This window comes from Girardinichthys multiradiatus, chromosome 24 (assembly GCF_021462225.1).
Source record: "Girardinichthys multiradiatus isolate DD_20200921_A chromosome 24, DD_fGirMul_XY1, whole genome shotgun sequence".
Lineage (NCBI taxonomy): Eukaryota > Metazoa > Chordata > Actinopteri > Cyprinodontiformes > Goodeidae > Girardinichthys > Girardinichthys multiradiatus.
The window spans coordinates 18,737,998-18,760,098 of NC_061816.1; the positions used below are offsets into that span (position 1 = coordinate 18,737,998).

The 22,101-nt window shown below is 46.7% G+C and overlaps 1 protein-coding gene across 3 annotated transcripts in view; it reads right to left on the bottom strand.

The window, feature by feature from the left end:
* LOC124861647 (sodium-driven chloride bicarbonate exchanger-like) overlaps positions 1–9,653 on the bottom strand; it is a 77,998-nt gene extending 68,345 nt beyond the window's left edge. For 2 of the 3 annotated variants that reach the window (XR_007036703.1, XR_007036702.1), the window contains exons 1-2: positions 9,396–9,652; positions 5,049–5,078 (exon numbers count right to left, since the gene is read on the bottom strand). Coding sequence is in view for 1 of the 3 variants with exons in the window: in XM_047355533.1 (XP_047211489.1) it covers positions 5,049–5,078; positions 9,396–9,443 (78 nt within the window). In the remaining 2 variants the exon portion in view is untranslated. Of the gene's footprint in view, positions 1–5,048; positions 5,079–9,395 lie in introns of all 3 variants that reach the window. The other variant, XM_047355533.1, reaches the window with a different exon arrangement.
* Positions 9,654–22,101: the final 12,448 nt, after the last annotated feature.

Sequence of the window (22,101 nt, forward strand, 5' to 3'; positions counted from 1 at the left end):
ATGCACAACAAACCTCTATGACATGTATTCCTAAAATAATTTGAAAGCTATGCATCTTTTCTAATTATGCACTAATTTGAGCTATCACATCAAATCCTAATATAATATATTGAAATTAAAGGGATAGGAGCTCTTACAGGTAGCACTAACATGACAAACTAAATAGGGTTTAAACAGATAAAAGACAACAAAGTAGATATTTCCAACTATTATTATATTGCCTTTTCTTGGCCATAGTACATCACAGGTACACTGAATTTACATTGTAACATTGTACCGTGTAACAGATGATATGCGACCTCTTTTCTGTGCCCTTCAAGGATCGTTCCTGAGACTCTCAGCAGCAGGGTTGATGAATGTTTACAATTTTAGGTGCTGAGAATAAGGACAGGTAAAGTGCACTAAAAATCACACAAAATGAGACATTGGTCCTCCACCATGCATGCAGAAGTAGCTATGCAAGTGGCACATCCCGCTCTAAATACAGTTGCATAATGTCAATCTCTTTAATCTCAATCTGCCATAGTGGACTTTCTGCGAGTGTTAAGAGCTACGGTGATTGTTGTAGATCGCATAAAGGGAACACAGATTATCAGTGACAAAAGTACAAGATCTGTGATTGGCTGACAGCTTCTGTTGTCATGGTTTTCATCCCTACAGATGGCTGGGGTTACCGTGGCAATGGCAGCAGGATCAGCACCGGTGGCATTACACAGCAGGGTACACAAAGTACACACGGGGCATCTCTACATCACCTGCTCTCTCAGACAGAGCAAGAGATGAAGGGCAGGGAATGGCTGTGGATGACGATAAGGTGCTTACCTGATAACTAGAGGCAAGACAGACTTGTCATATATCCATCAAACAAAACTAAGATGAATCTATATAGATGGAAAAACACTTAAACAGCAACAAATCCAGCATTCGTGGCTTGTGTTCAGCATCAGAAGTTAGGGTTATTGAGCACAATGCAGCAAGTACAGTATAAGCTCCTGTTCTGCTCCAGTCCCATCTGTCAGCCCACCTCATCTAGAGTGTTCACTCACAAATCAAAAGAACTATCCCTCCCTTTAAGATAAGAGCCTAGCCTTATCCTAACGGAAGGCTCCAGTTAATGCCCACAAAGCAACAAAAACGTCTCTGTGTCAGAAATAGTTATCCAGGGTAGTTTGAAACTTGACGAATACTTTCTAGCCAAAAAGTACAATCAATTTCAACTATTACAGCAAAAGGAAAGAAATAGGTAAAACAGGGAAGCCTACCTGATAAACAAATCCCTTATTGATATCCACTGAGATCATGATGTTCCTAAAAGGTTACAACAGGATGCCCGCTAAATCCCCTTGTGCTTGCAGCTGTAGTAAAAAATAAGAGGCGAAGGCTCAAGGCCTGAGTCTGACTCTTAGCTCAGGATGTTTGTGCGTGTTGGATGGAAAGTGAGAGGAAATCTCACAGAAGGACAGAGTCAGCTTGTCTGTCTGCACGTCTCGGTCAGACCCTCTCTTTCCCTCAGCCGGTCTCATCAGCCACTCTTCCCATGCCGGAACACGGAAGCAGTCCCACTCCCAAAAGCCCCACAACATCAGCGTTCAGAAAGAAAGTAGCACAGCTCCGGCTCCTGTCTCTGTCTCTCCCTCTGCCTCCGAAGGCTTTCATCCAGGGCAGCATCAAATGTTTCTGACAACCGTCCATCCGCCAATCCCCCTAGAGAGATTAGCGCTCTGACATCACTGATGCTGCACTGTGCACCGTTCTGCTCCGCTGACTCCCTGAGCTATGGGGCTGTGTTGTATTACCCAAGAGAAGTCTTAGGTCACAGGGAGTCAAAAACACCATCCTGCCGAGGGGATTCGCACAAGTCCTGGTATGCCTTCCCACTACAAGTCACAGCGCATCTTGAACACAGGAGGCAGTGTGCAGTGTAGTTGCTGCAGTCCCACTGATCACTGCATGTGCACATTTAGATGCCTGTGTATGTATGTGTATCTGCAGAGCCTACCTGAAGTAAAGAAGCTGTTCTCTGGCTGTGTCAGCGAACAGAGACCGAAGCAGGATGTGCTAGACAAAGATCTGGGAGAAGAATCTGATCTTTCTGCTATGCTACAACTGTCCAACTACAATAGTCCTACCTCTATAGAGTATGTTGCCTTATTTACAAGATGGAACCTAAAATTCACTGTTTCAAGGATCCAAAAACCACTATTCAATTAACTGTTCCCCTCCTCCACCTATCTCCATACCTGGTTCACCCTCTAGTCGACTAACGCTGTGATCATTAACCATGGAAGAGAGCACAGTAGCTCCTCTCTGCAGCAGGGGATCTTCCTTGTCTGCCTGCCAGTTTTTCATGGTCAAATCACTGAGTCAGATGAAGTTTTCACAGTGATCTGTGAACACAATGCTTAAAAGAATAAGCCCAGGCAACATAAGCACACTTCCTCTGACTGTTGCCATCGATCCTCTACAACCCGGAGACGCATCCTGCTATAACAGGACAGAGGATCCTAGTTAGAACCATACTGGTCAGAGTCATACCAAGCTCTGCTTCCAGGAGACCAAAACCTATTGCTCCCTCTAAAGCAGCAAATAGACCATGCCAAAGAGATATTGGCTTGTCATTGGTAGATGAGTGACAATTAATGTGATAAACTGGCGGATCTCTATTTGAGCACTAAAGAGTGAATACTTTAATGAATCAGACATGTAAAATGGAAATGATCCTTGTTTTGTTGTGGTTAGATGATAATCATCTCAGAACAGACTGAATCATTTAACACTAACTATATGGGTTCGACTCCATCAATCTTCCCATAAACTCATGTTCGGCATGTTTGCATGTTCTCCCCGTGCATGCATGGGTTCTCTCCGGGTACTCCGGCTTCCCCCCACAGTCCAAAAACATGACTGTTAAGGTTAATTGGTCTCTCTACATTGCCTTTAGGTGTGAATGAGTGTGTGCATGGTTGTTTGTCCTGCGTGTGTCTGTGTTGCCCTGCGATGGACCGGTGACCTGTCCAGGGTGTACCTCGCCTCCCGCCCATAGATAGGCACCAGCTTCCCTGCGACCCATTTTGGAAGAAGCTGTAGAAAATGACTGACTGACTGACTTTACATTAAAGAATATTTCTACCTGGCTGATTGATTACCAAAAACAAATCCATTTCAGTTGAAATCCGGCACAGTTGAAACCCAACATTTACATACAGTGCATAAAAACATACTTTTGTCTCACTGACATTAAATCAGAAGAAACCTTTCCTATTTAGGTCAGTTAGGGTTAACAAGATTAGGTCTACTTACTAAATGCCCGAATAATGACAGAGTTTCCTTGTTTAAAGGCACTGGGATTACCATGTATTTTATAACATAGTTCAGTTTGATTCAGGTATGTTAGATTGAATTCAATCATATTCGATTCAGTTTAATTAGCTCCAGTCCAGGTTATTTTAGTTCATTTAAGTCAATTCGGTTAAGTTCGATTTCAGTCAGTTGAATTTTTATTCATGTAATTTTGTTTAAATCCATTTCAGTAAATTCAGTAACAGTGTTGGTTTAGTCTAAATAAATCAATTTCATTTCACTACAGGTCAGTTCAGTTAAGCAGAACTGTGTTCAGATAAGTTCATTTTGTAATATTTTATTAACATAAACAATATCTGTTTAAAAAGAAGAAAAATGGATAATTAAAAATAATACAGCCAGAACACATCATGCAGTTTCTCCTTAGTTTTTTTTTTTGTAAAACCTCTCATCCTTCAGAGGTGATGGGTAAAACTATTGAGTATTACAGTTTTTGGTTTTAAATTCATGTGACCATAAATTCAGCTCTTTAGAAACTCCTGCCTTGTTTTAAGTGGAAGATTCATCATTTTGCATATGACTGGCACTTTGTGCTCTGTCCTGTCCTTGGTCTAGCTCTGAGCCATCAGTTGCATAAGCAATATTTTATCAGAGTGGATGACATACAATACAAACATGCATCAGTACCGTTGTCCAGGACTGGCTCTGAGGTCTGCTTCGACTCTCACCCTGGGAGCTCCTCAAAGCATTTAATGTGTTGAAAGCTCTAACTGCACTTAATTTCTAGTATTGATTAAAGACAGCCTGCTGTGGATTCCAGATGCATTGTGGCATGTGTGGCCAATGGGATTCAATAATACCGGACATCTGCTAAGCAAGCTGGCTAATCACAGTTAGCCAAATACAGCTGTGAGATATTACAATTTTAACTTACTTACTATTTTTACATTGGTAAAAGATATCAGCAATTACAAAGAAATTGTCACTGCCCATTATTAAGGGAAAGGATAGAAAACCATTTCCAAAATGTGAAATCCATCCTTCTACAGTAAACTATTTTTTACAAGAGGAAAAACATTTAAGAAAGCAGCTATTCTTTCCAAGAGTGAACATCCCAGCAAATTCAAACAAAGAAGGGCACAATGCTCAGAGAAATAACAAAACACTCAAGAGGTCTATAACAAACTCCACAAGCCTCAATTAGGATGGTTAGGATAAAGGTGAACCAATATCGCCTATTTGAATTGTTACCAGGTTAAGCCTCTTGTCTCTATAAAACACAGCAGCACAACCTAAGTTTGTAAGGTTTGTCCATAAATCAGTGTTACTTTGTTGAAACCAAAAACACTGCATGTGCACAAAAACCTTATGCCACCTGTCCAGCACGGTGGTGGCAGGGTGATGATTTGGCCCTGTGTTGCAGCCACAGAACCATGGCACATTAGAGACACTTCTATAACACTGCTCAGTTGAAACTGGGTCATGTACTAGACGACAATGCGAAATATAACAATAAATCTATGGCAGAACAACTGGAAAAGTAGAGAATTGCCTAGTCAAAGTACAGACCTCCACCTGATGCAGTAGTGGGATAACCACAATGCTGTAAAACCTCAAGTAATGCGTTAAATGTGGGCCAGAATTCATATTACTGTTATAATATAAATACGTCAAAATGCCAAAGGAGTATTTAATCAAGTCAGTCTATGGTACTTATAATAAAGCAAATAATTCTGGAGTCTACTCACCACATCCTTACTTTCTTGAGAACTTTGTTCCTGAAAGTCAAAGAAGATTGAGACAAATTAAAAGCCTTTTACTCTGGAAATTAATTCTTAAATATGCACAGGACTTTGCAAAGTACTCCAACCCCCTAAATTTGTACATGTTTCATGATAAAACCAAAAACCTCAATTTATTTTAGTAGGATTTTATGCAACAGATCAGCAAAGTTGCGAGTCATTTTGTGAAGTGGAAGGTACAACTTCAACTCAACACAGACATGGCTGTCCCACTAAACTAACTGAGCAAGGAGACAATTAATCAGAGAACTGCCCAAGAGGTTCACTGTAACTCTGGATGAGCTGCTAGATCCACAGCTCAGGTGGGAGAATCTGGAAGGACATCTTGAAGAAGGTGCTCATGTCAGATGAGACCAAACTTTTTGTTTTAAACACAAAGCACTATGTGTGGCGTAAAGCTAACACTACACATCACCCCATACACATCAGTCTCCACAGAGCAACATCATGGTGGCACCTGAAGCTGGTCAGGATTCATGTGTTAAAACGGCCCAGTCAAAGTCGAGACCTAAATCCCACTGAAAATGTGTTGCAAGACTTTTTGCTCTTCACAGATGATCCCCATTCAATCTTGCTCAGTTAAAATATACTGTATTTTACAATGTTCTTATTTGTAAAAACTGTTTCTTTGTGTGGGCTGTCTAAAAATCCCCTGAAATTCTCACCAAACTAACACCTTTACATAGTCCTACACATCACTGTGAAACTATGGCAACACTTGCAGCTAACTGCACAGGAGAGGGTGATGTGGGGTCCAGAGGAGCCAGCAATGACTTGCAATGACAAGGAAGCAGCCATACTGCACTGAGACTGCAGGTTGGAAGCTGAACAGCCGACTTACAGCACATTAGCCTGTCAGGCTTCACCTTACGCTGGAAAACAACGTCCTCACGTAACACTACCCCAAATAGAACAGTCTATTGATTGGCCTACAGAGCAATCAGTCCTTTTTATTACGGGTCCGCACAAAACAATCTTCCTGCTCTGGCACTGACAATGTGTAATGAAATGGCTATCTATTTAATTATTTTATATGGCACAGTCTCACCTGAATACTAATGAGCAAGACATTCAGTGCTTTAGAAAAGTACATTTCATCACATTGCAACAATAGACTTCATTTTGTTTCATTGGGATTTTGTGTGAAAGACCATAGCAAAGACGTGCAGAAAAGTGTGCCATGCATTTGTATTAATCCGTTTTTACTGTGATAAAATCCAGTGCAACCAGTTGCCTTTGAGAGAAATTCAATTAGTAAATACAAGCACACTTGTGCGTAATTCCACTTCATTCTACATACAGCTGCTGTGTCAAAACCTCACAAGGGATAAAGCTGAGAAGGGGTTTAAAGCGGAGTTAGGTAATAAAACAATATCTCAAGCTTTAAAAATCCTAGAGCACTGTAAATCTACCAAAACACAGCTGTTCAACCAAACTGACAGGGCAGGCAATAAGAGCATCAATTAGAGAAGCAGCCAAGAAACCCATGGTAGCTCAGGAGGAGCTGCGAAATCTACAGCTCAGGAGGTAAAATCTGTCGTTGGGACAACTATTAGTCTTGCACATCTCAAATCTGGCAAGTGGCAAGAAGAAAGCCATTGTTGAAGGAAGCCTTGTGGGAGACACAGCAATGGCAGTCTAGTCAGTTGAGACCAAAAACTGACTTTTTGGCCTGCATGCAAAACAGTGTGTGTGGCAGGAGCATTGTGAAATACCATGAACACACCACATGAAAACATGGTGGTGGCAGCATCATACTGGGAGAACGCTTTTATGCACCATGGATAGGGAAGCTGGATGATGATTCCTATGGATCAATTCTGGAAGGAAACCGGTTGCAAAAGGCTTTTGAGACCTGGACAGAAATTCACCTTCCAGCAGGACAACAACCTCATAATATAGCCCAGAGCTACAGTTGAATGGTTTAGATCAAAGCATACTGGTGTGCTAGAATGGTCCAGTCACACCTAAATTAAATTCAGTATTTATAGCAAGACTTAAATACTAATGTTTACAGATGCCCTCTCTCCAATGTAACATAGCATGAGGGTGGGCAACAATTTTAGTTTCTAAATGTGGAAAGCTGTTAGAGACATGCCCTAAAAGACTTGGAGACATACAGGTATATCTAAAGAAATTAGGATTTTGTCAAAAAGTTAAATATTTTTTCTCACTCGTTTCAGAAAGTGAAACTCTTATATAAATTCAATACACAAAGTGAAATAAGACAGTCACTGATACCCTCTACAAGGAGGGTAAGACACAAAAGGTAATTGCCAAAGAAGTAGTTGTTCACAGAATGCTCTATCCAAGCATATTCATAGAAAGTTAGGTGGAAGGAAAAATTGTGGTAGGAAAAGGCACAGTAATAACAGAAATAACTGCTGCCTTGAGAGGATTGTCAATAAAAAATCTATTAAAGAATTTGGGGTAGCTTCAAAAGGAGTTGACTGAGGGTGGAGCCAGCACATCAAGAGTAACTACGCACCAACGAATCCTACTAATGGGCTGCAAATGTGTCAAGCGGGGTGTGGCGGTGGACCACAGAATGCAGACAGGCAGGAAGCAAAGTGGTTTGGTGAGTTGATAAAGGATTTAATAATCAAAAACCAAACACCCCCAAATCATAACAAAATGTCTTATCTGGGTTACGCAGAAAAATAACTGGACTGTTGCTAAGAGGTCCAAAATCCTCTTGTAAGATGAAAGTAAAGTTTGAGATTGCATTTCATTTGAAAATCATGGTCCCAAAGTGAAGAGGCTCAGAATCCACGTTGCTTGAAGTCCAGTAAGACATTTCCACAGTCAGTGATGATTTGGGTGCCATGTCATCTGCTGCTGTTGGTCCACTGTGTTTTCTGAAGTCCACAGTCAACTTCACGCTTCCTTCTGCTGACGAGCTCTATGAAGCTGCTGATTTCATTCTTTAGCAGGACTTGGCACCTACCCACACTGCCAAAGGTACCAAAAGCTGGTTCATCAACCATGATTACTGGGCTTGATTGGCCAGCAAACTGGCCTAACTTGAACCCCATAGAGAATCTATGGAGTATGGACAAGAGAAAGATGAGAGACATCAGAACCAACAATGAAGATGACCTGAAGTCAGCTATCAAAGCAACCTGGGCTTCCATTACAGCAGAACCACAGGCTGATTGCCTCCATGCAACGCTATGTAACCAAGTATAGAGGGCCGTAATTATTGAAATTACAAGATGTAAAGGCTTGAAATATTTCACTCTAGGTGGAATTCATCTATATGAGTTTCACTTTCTGAAATGAGTGACAATTTTTTACGTTTTCACAATATACCAATTATTTTAGATGTACCTGTAACAGTAATAGAGATTAGTGGTTTAAGGGTTCACTGTAATTTGTTTATCTGGGTATCTTGATAAGGCGGGATGAAAACAAATACACACAACACTTTTTAAATATTTTGTTTATAAAAGATTTTGATAACCATGCATCATTTTCAGTTCACTTCACAATGATGCACTACTTTGTGTTGGTCTATTACATAAAAATCTCTATGAAATACGTTGACGTTTTTTGGATGTAATGTGACAAAATGTGAGTATTAATACTTTTTCAAGGCAAGGTACATGCTCAGTAGACTTAGGGTCCATTTTTCAACCTGTTCCTCTATCTAAGCTCCACCAGCAGACCAGAGACAAAACCAAGAATATCAAGATGCCTGTCCATCATTTCATCTCTAAGGCTGGCACATTCCTGACTCACATGGATGAATCACATTACTTTGTGAATTTCTGTGCCATGCAGAGGATCAAGAATAAATCACCATGTTCCAGTGCTTCTCTGAGATTAAAAAGAAGCCTGTTACATGGCATCCAACCTATGAGGCACATACAACCCTGCTGAGATCAAACACTTTCAGCTCCTGGAACATCTTGAACCTACAACAGCTTGACAGCAAACCCATGGTAACCATTCAACAGCAGCATTATAGACTACATGTATGTGAGATGCAGGCCAGTTTATTTGCCAAATAACTGTTGCTGCTTTGTGTCCACCTGTGCACCACTTGAAAAATTGAGGGCATCTGGGGTTGTTGCGTGGGCTCATAACTCATATGTGGCACATGTATTCCTCATGTAATGATGAGCAACATCTATGCCTGTCACGACTGCACGGTGAAACGCTCAAAATGAACGAATCTGTCCTACACTCGCTTGATTTTTATTCTAAAGAGAAATAAACTCTGCACGGGGATGCCACATATTACATGTTAAATTGAACATGCAGATCAAGGGGGAGACTGTAGCTGCTTACCGTTGGTAAGAGCGGCTCCATTTGGGCTCCTTGATCCGTGATGTCCATCTTTCCCTCTCCTCCTCCTCGGCCTCGAAATATAACCAGTTGGCGACGCTGCGCTCCTCCTCAGCAGATCGCTGCTTTGGAAAGCAACCCTCACTTGATGTTGACGTTTTTCAGGTTCTATCCTCCTTCTTCCCTCCCCTACCGAACATTCACCGGCCGGGTCTTCTCAGATGAAGGTAGCAAAGTGTTCCCGTCCTGCCCCGCATCATTTACGCACAAAGGAGGGAGGCTGCGCTTCACATTTTGAGCGCACACTTTTTATGCGGGGTTTCTTCTGCGAGTGGGGGCTCTACGTCCATGTTTTAGTCATACACGTGAGCTTTTGGAGAGCTTTTTATCTCAGGGGACGCATCTATGAAATACCTTGTAATGTAGCCTTCAACCAGTATAATAAAACTCAATGGATCATATATGGATCATGTGTAATAGCTGCGATCTGACAAATACAACAGTAAGATTAACACAGCCATGTTGGACTGCTTTCATGTTTAAATGCATGACAGGGAAAATCCACCAATCATTGGGATCGTTCTTCTAAAGATTGTTTTAGCTGATCATACTGTTTGTATTATTATTCCCATTAACAGACAGACCATATGCAGTCTTCTTCTGCCCATCGCACCGCCGCCTCTTGTTGCGGCACGCGATGTTCCACCGGCATCCAAATCACCAGACGATGCTGCTGGTTCAAGTTAACACACTAGCGCCCTCTTCTGGTCGCTTCTAAGAACGGTCAATCTGACCAGTAGGACTTTTTGCACTACTGGTTTTTACTGTTCATAGAGAACCATAAGAAGTCCCTTTTGCAGTTTGACACAGAAAATATGTTTAAAAAAAAGATTTTGATCAGAGGATGTCGACACTGAATTATTGGTTTACATGCAATTGTTTACATGTGTGGAAGAAAACCAATTCTGCCCATCACACTGAACACACCTTCACCACATTGAAACATGGTAGTGGCAGCATCTCGCTGTGGTGATGCTTTTCTTCAGCTGGAACAGGGAAGCTGGTAAGAGTTAATGGGAAAATGAATGAAGACAAATACAGGAAAATCCTGGATAAATGCCTGTTAGAGGCTGCAAAACATTTTGAGACGGGAGGTTTACCTTCCAGCACGACAATAAACCTAAACACACAGCCACAGCAATAATGGAATGGTTTAGATCAAAGTATATGTTAGAATGGCCCAGTCAAAGTCCAGACTTAAATCTATTTGAGAATCTGAAACATGAAAACTGATGAGAAAAGAGGGGGGGAATAATATATATAACAATAATATTCACAGATGATCTTCATCCATCCTGACTAAGCTTTAGCCATCATACTTCACAGATCAGCTTTATCTACACTGATATTAAAAACAGAAACAGTTTACTAATCAGGTGATGTCTAAAAGCAACTTGTTGCACTGGGTTGTATTTAAAAGCATCAGAGTAAACGATGCTTATCACACTTTTCAGATTTATATTTATATTATATTTATATTATACATTTTTCTAAAACAATATATCATTTTCCTTCAGCTTTATAATTATGCACTGCTTTGTGTTGGTCTATCACATCAATCCCAATAAAACAGATTGAGGTTTGTGGTTATAGCGTGGCAAAATCTGAAAAGGTCCCAGGCATTGGGGTACTGTGTGACTTAACCTTCTCAGAGATTCTCACTTGGATTTATGTCTGGGCTATGGCTGGGACATTTTAACACATGAATATGCATTGATTTAAACCATTTTATTGCTGCCCTGGCTGTATATATGACGTCAGAATCACAGTTGTGAAGGTTTTTTGAAAAGAAAGACAAAACTAAATTTACAGCCATGGCAGGAACACAAAACGGGCAGGAAAGCTCAGCTGGGGATTGTTCAGAAAACTACGAAAGCCAGGGCGAGCAACAGACAAGACTGCAGGTCATGACAGGCGGTCCTCCCAGAAGATTAACCTCTGCACTAGCATCAAGTCTTTAATAGTTTTTCCCCAATACTGCTGTATATTTAGTTCCATCAATCTTCCCATCAACTCTGACCAGCTATGTTTTCCCTGCTGAAGAAAAGCATCCCCAGAGCATAATGTTTCCACCACCATGTTCTACTATGAGCAAACTGTGCTCAAGTTGATCTGTGCTGTTGGTTATCCACCATACACGGCCAGAGCTGTGGATTGCACGACTAACAGTTGTGGATTTATGCTGCTCCTTCAGAGTTAGATTGTAGAAGTTAAATGTGTACTTGCTTGACGTGTCAGTTTAGGTGGACGCCCGTGTCTTGGTAGGTTCCAGCTGTGACATAGTCTCTGCATATGCAGATGATGAAATTATAACAAACTCCAAAATGTTGTTTATTATTAGTAGAATTAGTTAAACTTGGTGTATATCAATGCATTTGATTAATAGTAATTGGATGCCACATTAAACCATAAACATGAAAGAAGCTATATAGACTTTTTATGAGATACAAAATAACCATGACATATTGCAATCAGCCTAGATGGAAAATGGACATTACACTGTATAAGACTCAGAGCTACAAAAAAAAAAGACACAAAGATTCCACATTTTTTTACAACATACATACTGTTGTGATTTGGGGTAGTTTGGTTTTGTTTGTATATTAGAGTCTCTGTTTTTGCCGCAGCCACGTTTTGTTCTGTCTGTCAATTAAGTTTATTCGGTTCACCTGTCCAAGTTAATCTGTCTCCTTGCTCCACCTGGTTTTCACTCCATATATACACACCTGTTCAGTTAGTTGTCGCGGAAACATTTCTTATGCTCATGTCTTGTTTTTTTGATCATGCCATGCCTGTCTTGCCTGCCCGTTTGTTTTGTTCCTGCCTCCTGCTGAGTGTGACTTTTTGTTATTAAAAGTTTTTTCACTTACCATCACGCTGCCTGCTCGTCTGCATTCTGGGGTCCTATATCTCGCAAACCCTAACAGAATGTTTCCGCCAACCACGGACCCCGCGGACACGCTGAAGGCAGAAGACTTGGATCGCTGGGTTGAACGGCAGAAGGAGGAGGCGATGAGGAATCTGCCGACCGACCTGGAGGTTCTATTTTGTATAGGCTTCGCCCTTTAAGGCTATCGCTAGTGGGTTTATCCCTTCGCGCGCAGCGCAGCACTGAAAACTTTAGTCCACGCCCACCTGCTGTGTGGGCCCCACCCCAGTCCATATAAATTGCGGTGAGACCGGAAAAACGGCTCCCATTTTTCTTCAGCAACAGCTTAAGAGCATTGATTCAAGAAGAACCATGGCTAGCGTCGGCACTATCCGCCTCTGCCCAGCTTGTAACACCGGCTACATCATGAGTTATGACCTGCATGCCATCTGCGAGGGCTGCCTCGGTCCTGATCATGCAAGCCTGGCCTTGACCCCGCAGTCCACCTGCCCTTCCTGCAGGCGTCTGCCTCTGGAAGAGAAGAAACGGCAGCTAGCCATTTTCTCCCCGCTAGAAGGGGAATTCCCCGTAGCGGACCAATGCTCCTTCGATGAGGCATTGGACATCTTTGGTGTTGGGCAGGAATCGGACGATTCCGCCGCAGAGACAGCGACTGATATCTCCACTCCCTTCCTCCGGACGGAGGACGCGGAGGCAGATACAAAATCAGTCCAGGCTCAGGGCCTCCCGATGTCGGCGACCACCCCTTTTCGGCCATGGCCGCACTTGTTAGCGCGCTGCCGGACATCATCGCGAACGTAGCTGAGGCTAAAGGTGTCCCTGTTCCCGCGCCTTTAGCCCAGCTCCCGACTGACGACCTGGCGGGAAAATTCGCCCCAGCTCATTCAACTCGCCGAGATCCGGTTTGGCGCGGGAAAATTCGCCCCAGCTCATTCAACTCGCCGAGATCCGGTTTGGCCCCGTTTTCCGGCGGTAACTGCTTACCTGTCGGGAGCAGCGGCAGAGCCGCTTCAACTAAAGGCACCGGTCTCCACCTTCACACCCATCACGAGGGTGGAGTCCCTGACGAGTTCCTGCTCTGGAGCCCAGTCTGTCGGCAGTTTTTGGGGTTAGGTCGGCCCGGCGTGGCGGACGACGGCCTGTGCCCCCCTACCCCAGTGATCAGATCACGGCCAGGCTGACTGATCGCTCCCACCAATGTGCCGCTCAGGTCGCTGCGGCGACCAACAACACCGCCTTCCTGGCCTACGCCATCTCCAAGAAGGCTCGGGAGATGGAGCTGCCTCCGGAGGATGTGGAGGAATTCTGCAATCTTGCAGACACCATCCTCAACCTCTGCGCGGCGTCGGCTGTGTGCTCCTCCCGCATCGCTGCCTGGCAGACCTTGCTACAGCGACAGATGTGGCTTCGGCTCTCCTCCTCCATCCCTGAGGATTTTAAGAGGGAGTTACTGGAGGGTCCGATCAGTCCGGATGGGCTGTTCGGTCCTCATTTCCAGTCCGTGCTGGGCCAGATGCAGACCTCTCAAGAGGAACTTGAACGGGTCAAGAGACATGGGTCTCTTAATCGCTCTGGCTTCCGGTCGTCCCATACCACCGGCCGCTGGCGGGATCGCCGTGGTCAGCGGCAGCAGCAGAGACGCTCCACGGCCGCTGCCGCCGCTCCCCGAGTTTCTCCGCCCACTGCTCCGTCTACTCAGCCGCAGCAGCAGCGCAGAGGTCGGCTGTTGGCGTGCGCCTGGTCCAACCCTCCACAGGAGCCACGGCGGAGATTTAAAAAGTGACTGGTGGGGGGGGATGTGTGTAAAACTACTGATTGCTTTGAAATAAAACACATACATTTCTCTAAGAGCAAGTTTCCGTTTTATTCTGGCTCAACCAGATCGTACGATCTCGCTGTGCTTTCCTCACACACATCCTCCACTCCTAATGAGTTGGCCCCTTTAAACGGCCGTTTAAGAGGCCCCACGATCTCACAGTTTCAAAGCATGACTCCACGAGAGCATACTATGCTGTTCCGGTAGAGCCACGCTCGCTGCCTTCTCCCTCCTGTCCTCCCCAGCTGTCAGTGGGTGAGATCACAGAGGATGCACAACAGCAGCTCCCTACGAAGCGGCGCACCAGTGATGCCCCCGCTCAACACCAAGCTGCGAGCCTGGGTGAATATCCCCCTGGTGAGGCTGGTTTACAGCCCTTTCGATCCGAGCCCCCCATGGGTTACCTCCGATCAGAATCCGAGTCGGGTAACGGCGGTAGGGGCTCTAGCCTGGCTCGTATCCATGAGCACCACGGCACCACAGATAAATGCGCGGCCGCTCTCAGAGCATCACTCAGAGTGGCGGCGCGTATGTTCCCTGGACAGGTGGATTGACAGACTGATCAGCAGAGGTTACACGCTGCAGTTCCTGTCCTCCTCCCCCCCCCCCCCCACCGTTCAGAGGGATTTTGGAGACAGTCCTGTCCTCCCCGGAGCAGAGCTCCGTTCTCATGTCAGAACTGCAGGAACTCCTGATAAAAAACGTCATTTCCAGGGTTCCTCGCGGAGAGGAAAACACGGGGTTTTATTCTCGATATTTTCTGGTTCCCAAGAAAACAGGAGGTATGAGACCGATTCTCGATCTGTCCCTGTTCAACAAAGCAATCATGGAGAGACGTTTCCACATGCTGACAGTCAAACAGGTGATGGAGAACGTTCACCAGAACGACTGGTTCACCTCCATGATCTGAAGGATGCTTATTTTCACATCCCCATCATCCCAAAACACCGCAAATATCTGCGTTTCGCTTATCAGGGGATCTCATATCAATACAACCGCCTGCCGTTCGGTTACTCTCTTGCCCCCCGCACGTTCTCCAAATGTGTGGAGACGGCGTTGCAGCCACTGCGCTCGGCAGGGATGAGAATCCTTTTTTATCTGGACGACCTGCTTTTGCTGGCTCGGTCCAGAGAGGAAGCAGCGGTACAGACAAAGAAGCTGGCCGCACATCTGACAGTTCTGGGGTTTTCAATAAACTGGCAAAAAAGTTCTGTTTTCCCATCCCGGATGATCGTTTATCTGGGGGTGGAGTTAAACTCAGCCACAATGAGAGCCCGGCTCTCTCAGCCGAGAACAGAGGCGCTGTCAGCGCTTCTCCTCCGTGTCAAACCTCACAGCGTAGTGACAGCTCTGTCACTTATGCGGTTACTGGGAATGATGTCAGCGGCTCACGTGGTTGTTCCGCTGGGTCTGCTTCATATGAGACGTCTTCAGAGATGGTTCATCCGCCTGCGCATAGATCCTGTGCGTCAGAAGAGGCGGATGATCTCAGTCCCTCCTTCAGTGGGACCCGACCTGGCCCATTGGGGAAATCCCCGCATCCTGTCAGAGGGAGTTCCCCTCAGCAGACCGGCGTCACACGTCTCAGTGTTCACAGACGCATCCCTGTCGGGATGGGGAGGAACGTGTCAGTCTCAGGCGGTGGGAGCACAGTGGCCAGACCACATGTCTCTCCACATAAACGTGCTGGAGCTTCTCACAGTGTGGAAGGTGACACAGCATTTTGCTCCTCTGCTGTGGGATCAGCATGTTCTGATCCACACAAACAACAGAGTGGCAGCAGCCTACATAAATCGCCAGGGAGGTGTGCGCTCGGCTCAGCTGCTAAACATTTCCAGGCGGCTGCTGTGCTGGGCGTGCATGAACCTGCTCTCCATCAGAGCAGTGTACATCCCCGGCGTCCTGAACAGAGGAGCGGACATCATGTCCAGAGGTGGTCCTCGTCCCGGGGACTGGAGTCTCCACCCCGAGCTGATTGTTCAGATCTGGAGCAGGTTTGGGAAAGCAGCAGTGGATCTTTTCGCCACACAGGAGAACGCACAATGCCAGTTGTGGTTCTCACTGAGCCCACGGGAGGATCCACCATTAGGAGTGGACGCCTTTGCTCACAGCCCGTGGCCAAAAACGCTCCTTTATGCCTTACCACCAGTTCCGCTGATCCCGCGGCTCCTGGATCGAATCCGAGAGGAACAGCTCTCAGTGATTCTCGTAGCCCCGAGCGCAAAAAGCACGCCATGGTTTCCGAGCCTGCAGCAGCTGGTGTCAGGTCGCCCGTGGCAGCTGCCGTGGAGAGAGGATGCACTCCTCCAGGCGGGAGGGGCGATCAGGAGCGTCCCAGAGTTAGGTCAACGTCTCTGGGTCTGGCCGCTGAACGGGAGCGCTTAGAAAGGCTGGGTCTCCCGCACGATGTGGTGTGCACGATTCAGGGCGCACGAGCCGCCTCTACCACAGCGTCATACGCATCAAAGTGGGCAGCTTTTCAGCGCTGGTGCGCAGAGAAAGGCGTGGAGCCTTTTTCATGTCCATTAGGGTGCGTGCTGTCATTCCTCCAGCAGCTGATGAACAGAAATTTAGCTTTCAGCACCATTAAAACTTATGCTGCAGCTATTTCCTCCTGTCATGAGGGTTTTGGTGACAGAACGGTTTTTAACCACCCGCTGATGAAGCGTTTTCTGCGGGGTGTACGTAGACACAGACCCGTGTCACGCCCTCTAGTCCCTCAGTGGGATTTAGCGCTCGTCCTGCGCGCACTGGTTAAAGCCCCATTTGAGCCCTTAGATCAGGCTCCACTAAAATTTCTGTCTTTTAAAACAGCCCTGCTGTTAGCTCTGACATCTGCGCGAAGAGAGTGAGCGATTTATCTGCGCTCTCTGTCGCTCCTTCATGTCTCAGAATTCGAGCCGACGGCAGCTCAGCTGTGCTGCGTCCTAACCCTGCTTTTACACCTAAAAGCATCACGAGTTCGTTCAGATCGAGACTGATAACTCTGGATGGTTTTTATCCTCCTCCTCATAACTCCGAAGAGGAGGCCACCTCTCATCTCCTCTGTCCCATGTGCGCGCTTTCATGTTACGTAGCGCGCACGGCTGCACAGCGCCGCTCCCAGCGTCTGTTCGTCCATTACAGAGAAAACTCTGCAGGACGTCCTCTATCTGTCCAGCGCCTCTCACATTGGCTGTGTGAGGCATATTTCCTCTGGATTGGATCCTCCAGAGAATCTCAGAGCTCATTCGATCAGGGGGATTTCCTCCTCCACGACTGTGCATGGAGGAATGACAGTGGAAGACATCTGCACAGCAGCCTCATGGTCATCTCCATGCTCATTTATTCGTTTCTACCTGCGAGATGTGTCAAGTTTCTCCATGACTCATTCTGTTCTCAGGGTTCTGACAGAATGACTGTTATTTCGTCACCCTTCCTGCATGCAGACGCAGGGTGCCGTAATATTATTATCAGCCACTGATCGTGACTTATGATGTTATTGTCACTGCGGCTGTATTCATTAAGCCTCCGTGTGAACAGAGGTTTTTCTCCTCTGCTGTGTTGTCTGTGGCACACGAGGTTGTTCTGCCGCATCATTACGCATGATCCAGCCGCTGATCTGTCTCCACGTTCCCTCATGGAGATTTTTGACCTGTTCTGCTCATCGTTACACTGTTACAGTTCGTAACCTTCGTTTTCCAATTACAGCAGCAGGTCTGTTATCTCAGCCTTTCCCTGACCAGATATTTTCTCTGTTCATTGTGATGCGCAAGACGCTTGGAGTGCGTCATGACGCATTCAGAAGGCTGATTTTTTGGTGTCATTAGGCGAGCAGATGTTCAGTTGTGGTCTGGATGGACCCAGTGAGGCATAGACTACATCCTGCTTCGCCTTTAACCCACTAGCGATAGCCTTAAAGGGCGAAGCCTATACGAAATAGAACGTTGGTTACGTACTGTAACCCCAGATTCTATGAGTATAGGCGCAGCCCTTTAAGCTCTGGGCCTCACTGGTCCCGGAATGGCTGAAGAAAAAGCTATTTGGGAGCCGTTTGTCAGGTCTCACCGTAATTTATACGGACCGGGGTGTGGCCCACACAGCAGGTGGGCGTGGACTAAAGTTTTCAGTGCTGCGCTGCGCGCGAAGGGATAAACCCACTAGCGATAGCCTTAATGGGCTGCGCCTATACTCATAGAATCTGGGGTTACAGTACCTAACCAACATTCTACCCTCTCCACTGCTGCTGGAGCAGATGGAGCGTGAGGCGGTTCAGCGCCGTTCTCCGCCTGCTCCCCTGGCTGCGCACTCTGGTCCGGCAGTGAAGTCTTCGGTCTCCTCCCGCCGCAAGAGACCTCGGCGTGGAGCACCTTCCTGTGGTTCGGCTGCCGAGGAGGTGGTTTCCCAGCCAGGCGACGTGAGGGCTGCAGCAAGTAAGCCCGCATCTTCGTCTGCCAGGCTCGCTGCAGCTCCGCCCATGCCGTCTGCGCTTGCTCCAGCTCGGTGTTCTGAGGCAATACCTGACGAGCTGGAGCAGCGGTTAAGGTTTTTTGCACGCCATATAAAGAGCTTAAGGAAGACCAGCCTCATGTATTCCTCTCCGGAGCTGATGGAGAGAATCAGGCAGGTGGAGAGGGACTATGAGACAGCAGTAAGGCTGGCTTACTGCCGCCCACCTTTGTCCACGTCAGGCCTCCAGAGCGCTGCTGCAGAGCAGCCTGACTCCAGGCCTGACACACCACTGCCTGACATGACGCCTGACCCTAAGTCAGCCTCTGCTCACGTCACTGAGGGTCCGGCCGACGCCTCAGCTTCAGCTCCTGCTCACGTCACTGAGGGTCCGGCCGACGCCTCAGCCTCTGCTCACGCCACTGAGGGTCTCGGCGACGCCTCAGCGTCTGCTCACGCCACTGAGGGTCTCGGCGACGCCTCAGCCTCTGCTCACGCCACTGAGGGTCTCGGCGACGCCTCAGCCTCTGCTCACGTCACTGAGGGTCCGGCCGACGCCTCAGCTCCAGCTCACGTCACTGAGGGTCCGGCCGACGCCTCAGCTTCAGCTCCTGCTCACGTCACTGAGGGTCTCGGCGACGCCTCAGCCTCTGCTCACGCCACTGAGGGTCTTGGCGACGCCTCAGCCTCTGCTCACGCCACTGAGGGTCTCCGCGACGCCTCAGCTTCAGCCTCTGAGGGTTCGCCAGGCTCAGCTTCAGCCTCTGAGGGTTCGCCAGGCTCAGCTTCAGCCTCTGAGGGTTCGCCAGGCTCAGCTTCAGCCTCTCAGGGTTCGCCAGGCTCCACGCCTCTGGGATTCCACAGAGTTTTTGGGGGGCCTCTAATCTCCTCTGTTGGGCTCCAGACCTACCTGCAGGTTCCCGTCGCAGGCCGCCACGGCTTCGCCGCCGACCGCCCGGAACTCTGTGGTGCAGGTCCGGTCGCCAGCCGGAACTCTGTACCTGCTGGGGACGACCTCCTGGTCGCCCGCCTGAACTCTGTTCTTGTTTCTGGCCCTCTTGCCAAGGCCCCCTCCACCCACCCTGTGTGGGTTGTTTTTTGTCATTTTTGGTTTCTACTTAGTGACTGTAATGGGGAGATCAATTGTGGGTACCGCTGGATGTTGGAAGCTGTCTATGATGTTTTTCCACGCTTTACAGTCTATATCAGTTGCCTTTGCTTAAATGAGGTCAGGTTATCTCAACTTCACGTCTTCCAAAATTTATTTTGCCTACAGAGTATCTTGGTGCATTACACTGATCTCTCCAGAGCACAGGTCACTGACACTATGAGAGTTGGTGTGACAATTGATCACAATTGATCACATTTTTCAAGTCTCGTCTGAAAATGGTCCAGGCCTCAGATCAGTAGAGAAGGACAGGCAATATCAGAGTCCGTGGAAGGTATGACATTGGTTTTCTTCCAGAAAGAGGAACACAAATTCTGAAGCTGCAGATCCAATTTAGCAACTCCATTCCAATTCAGTCAAGTAGGGTCCCAAAGTTGATCAGAAATAGAGGACATGATTGCCATGCAAAAGTGATCTTGCATTATTTCTCGAGAAATAAGGCGAAAAACCTTAAGGTGTGGTCTTTGAAACTGATCTGGAAATCCAGCGCACGGAAGTCACCTGATCCAAAAATCAGATGTATGGAGGCAAAGAAGGAGAAAGAAGCTGCTGCTTCAGCCAGCTCAGGTCTTACCACAGAATCTGAATTGAATTTAGATCTAAACTTGAACAGGCGTATTCCAATACATGAATATGCTTTGATCTAAACCAATGGAATTATTGTAGATCTGGCAGCATATTTAGGGTCGCTGTCCTGCAGGTAACAGGTTGTCTTCCAGTATTACTCAGTATTAAGCTCCATCCATCCTTCCATCAACCCTGACCAGCTTCCTTAAAAAGCATGGCCGCAGCATGATGCTTCCACTGCCATGTTTGACTGTGGGGATAGTGTGTTTGGGGTGTTGAGTACTGTTAGATAGCTTTTGCATATAGGACAAAAAGTCACGTTTTCATTTTCTTTCCAATATTTGCTTGTGGCAAATGAGACTTTTTCTGTTTTTTGTTCAACGATGGCTATCCTTTTGCCGCTTTTCCATTAATGTTAAATTTGTGGAGTGCACAATAGTTATTCTGGTGATAGATTCTCTCTCCTCAGCTCTACAGCTCCTCCAGTGTTACTATGGACCTCTTGGCTGCTCATAGGGTTAATGATCTCTTTGCCCCGGTGACAAGAAGCCAGCCAAAGCTTAGTAGGTTTGCAGTTGTACAATACACTCTTCAGTTTCTCATTTTTGGATGAGAAACTGAAGTGCTCAGTGGAATGTGTGTACAATCTTATACACTGCTCAAAAAAATAAAGGGAACACTTAAGCAACACAATATAACTCCAAGTAAATCAAACTTCTGTGAAATCAAATCCACTTAGGAAGCAACACTGATTGACAATCAATTTCACATGCTGTTGTGCAAAAGGAATAGACAACAGGGGCAAATCTTTGGTGATTAGCAAGACACTCTCAATAAAGGAGTGGTTCTGCAGGTGGGGACCACAGACCACTTCTCAGTACCTATGCTTTCTGGCTGATGTTTTGGTCACTTTTGAATGTTGGTGGTGCTTTCACACTCGTGGTAGCATGAGACGGACTCTACAACCCACACAAGTGGCTCAGATAGTGCAGCTCATCCAGGATGGCACATCAATGCGAGCTGTGGCAAGAAGGTTTGCTGTGTCTGTCAGCGTAGTTTCCAGAGCCTGGAGGTGCTACCAGGAGACAGGCCAGTACACCAGGAGACGTGGAGGAGGCCGTAGGAGGGCAACAACCCAGCAGTAAGACCGCTACCTCTGCCTTTGTGCAAGGAGGAACAGGAGGAGCACTGCCAGAGCCCTGCAAAATGACCACTAGCAGGCCACAAATGTGCATGTGTCTCCACAAACGGTTAGAAACCGACTCCATGAGGATGGTATGAGGGCCAGACGTCCACAAATGGGGGTTGTGCTCACAGCCCAACACCGTACAGGACGCTTGGCATTTGCCAGTGAACACCAGGATTGGCAAATTTGCCACTGGCGCCCTGTGCTCTTCACAGATGAAAGCAGGTTCACTGAGCACATGTGACAGACGTGAAGTCTGGAGACACCGTGGAGAGCGATCTGCTGCCTGCAACATCCTTCGGCATGACTGGTTTGGCAGTGGGTCAGTAATGGTGTGGGGTGACATTTCTTTGGAGGGCTGCATGGCCCTCCATGTGCTCGCCAGAGGTAGTCTGACTGCCATTAGGTACCGAGATGAGATCCCCAGATCCCTTGTGAGACCATATGCCGGTGCGGTTGGCCGTGGGTTCCTCCTAATGCAAGACATTGCTAGACCTCATGTGGCTGGAGTGTGTCAGCAGTTCCTGCAAGATGAAGACATTGAAGCTATGGACTGGCCCGCCCGTTCCCCAGACCTGAATCCGATTGAGCACA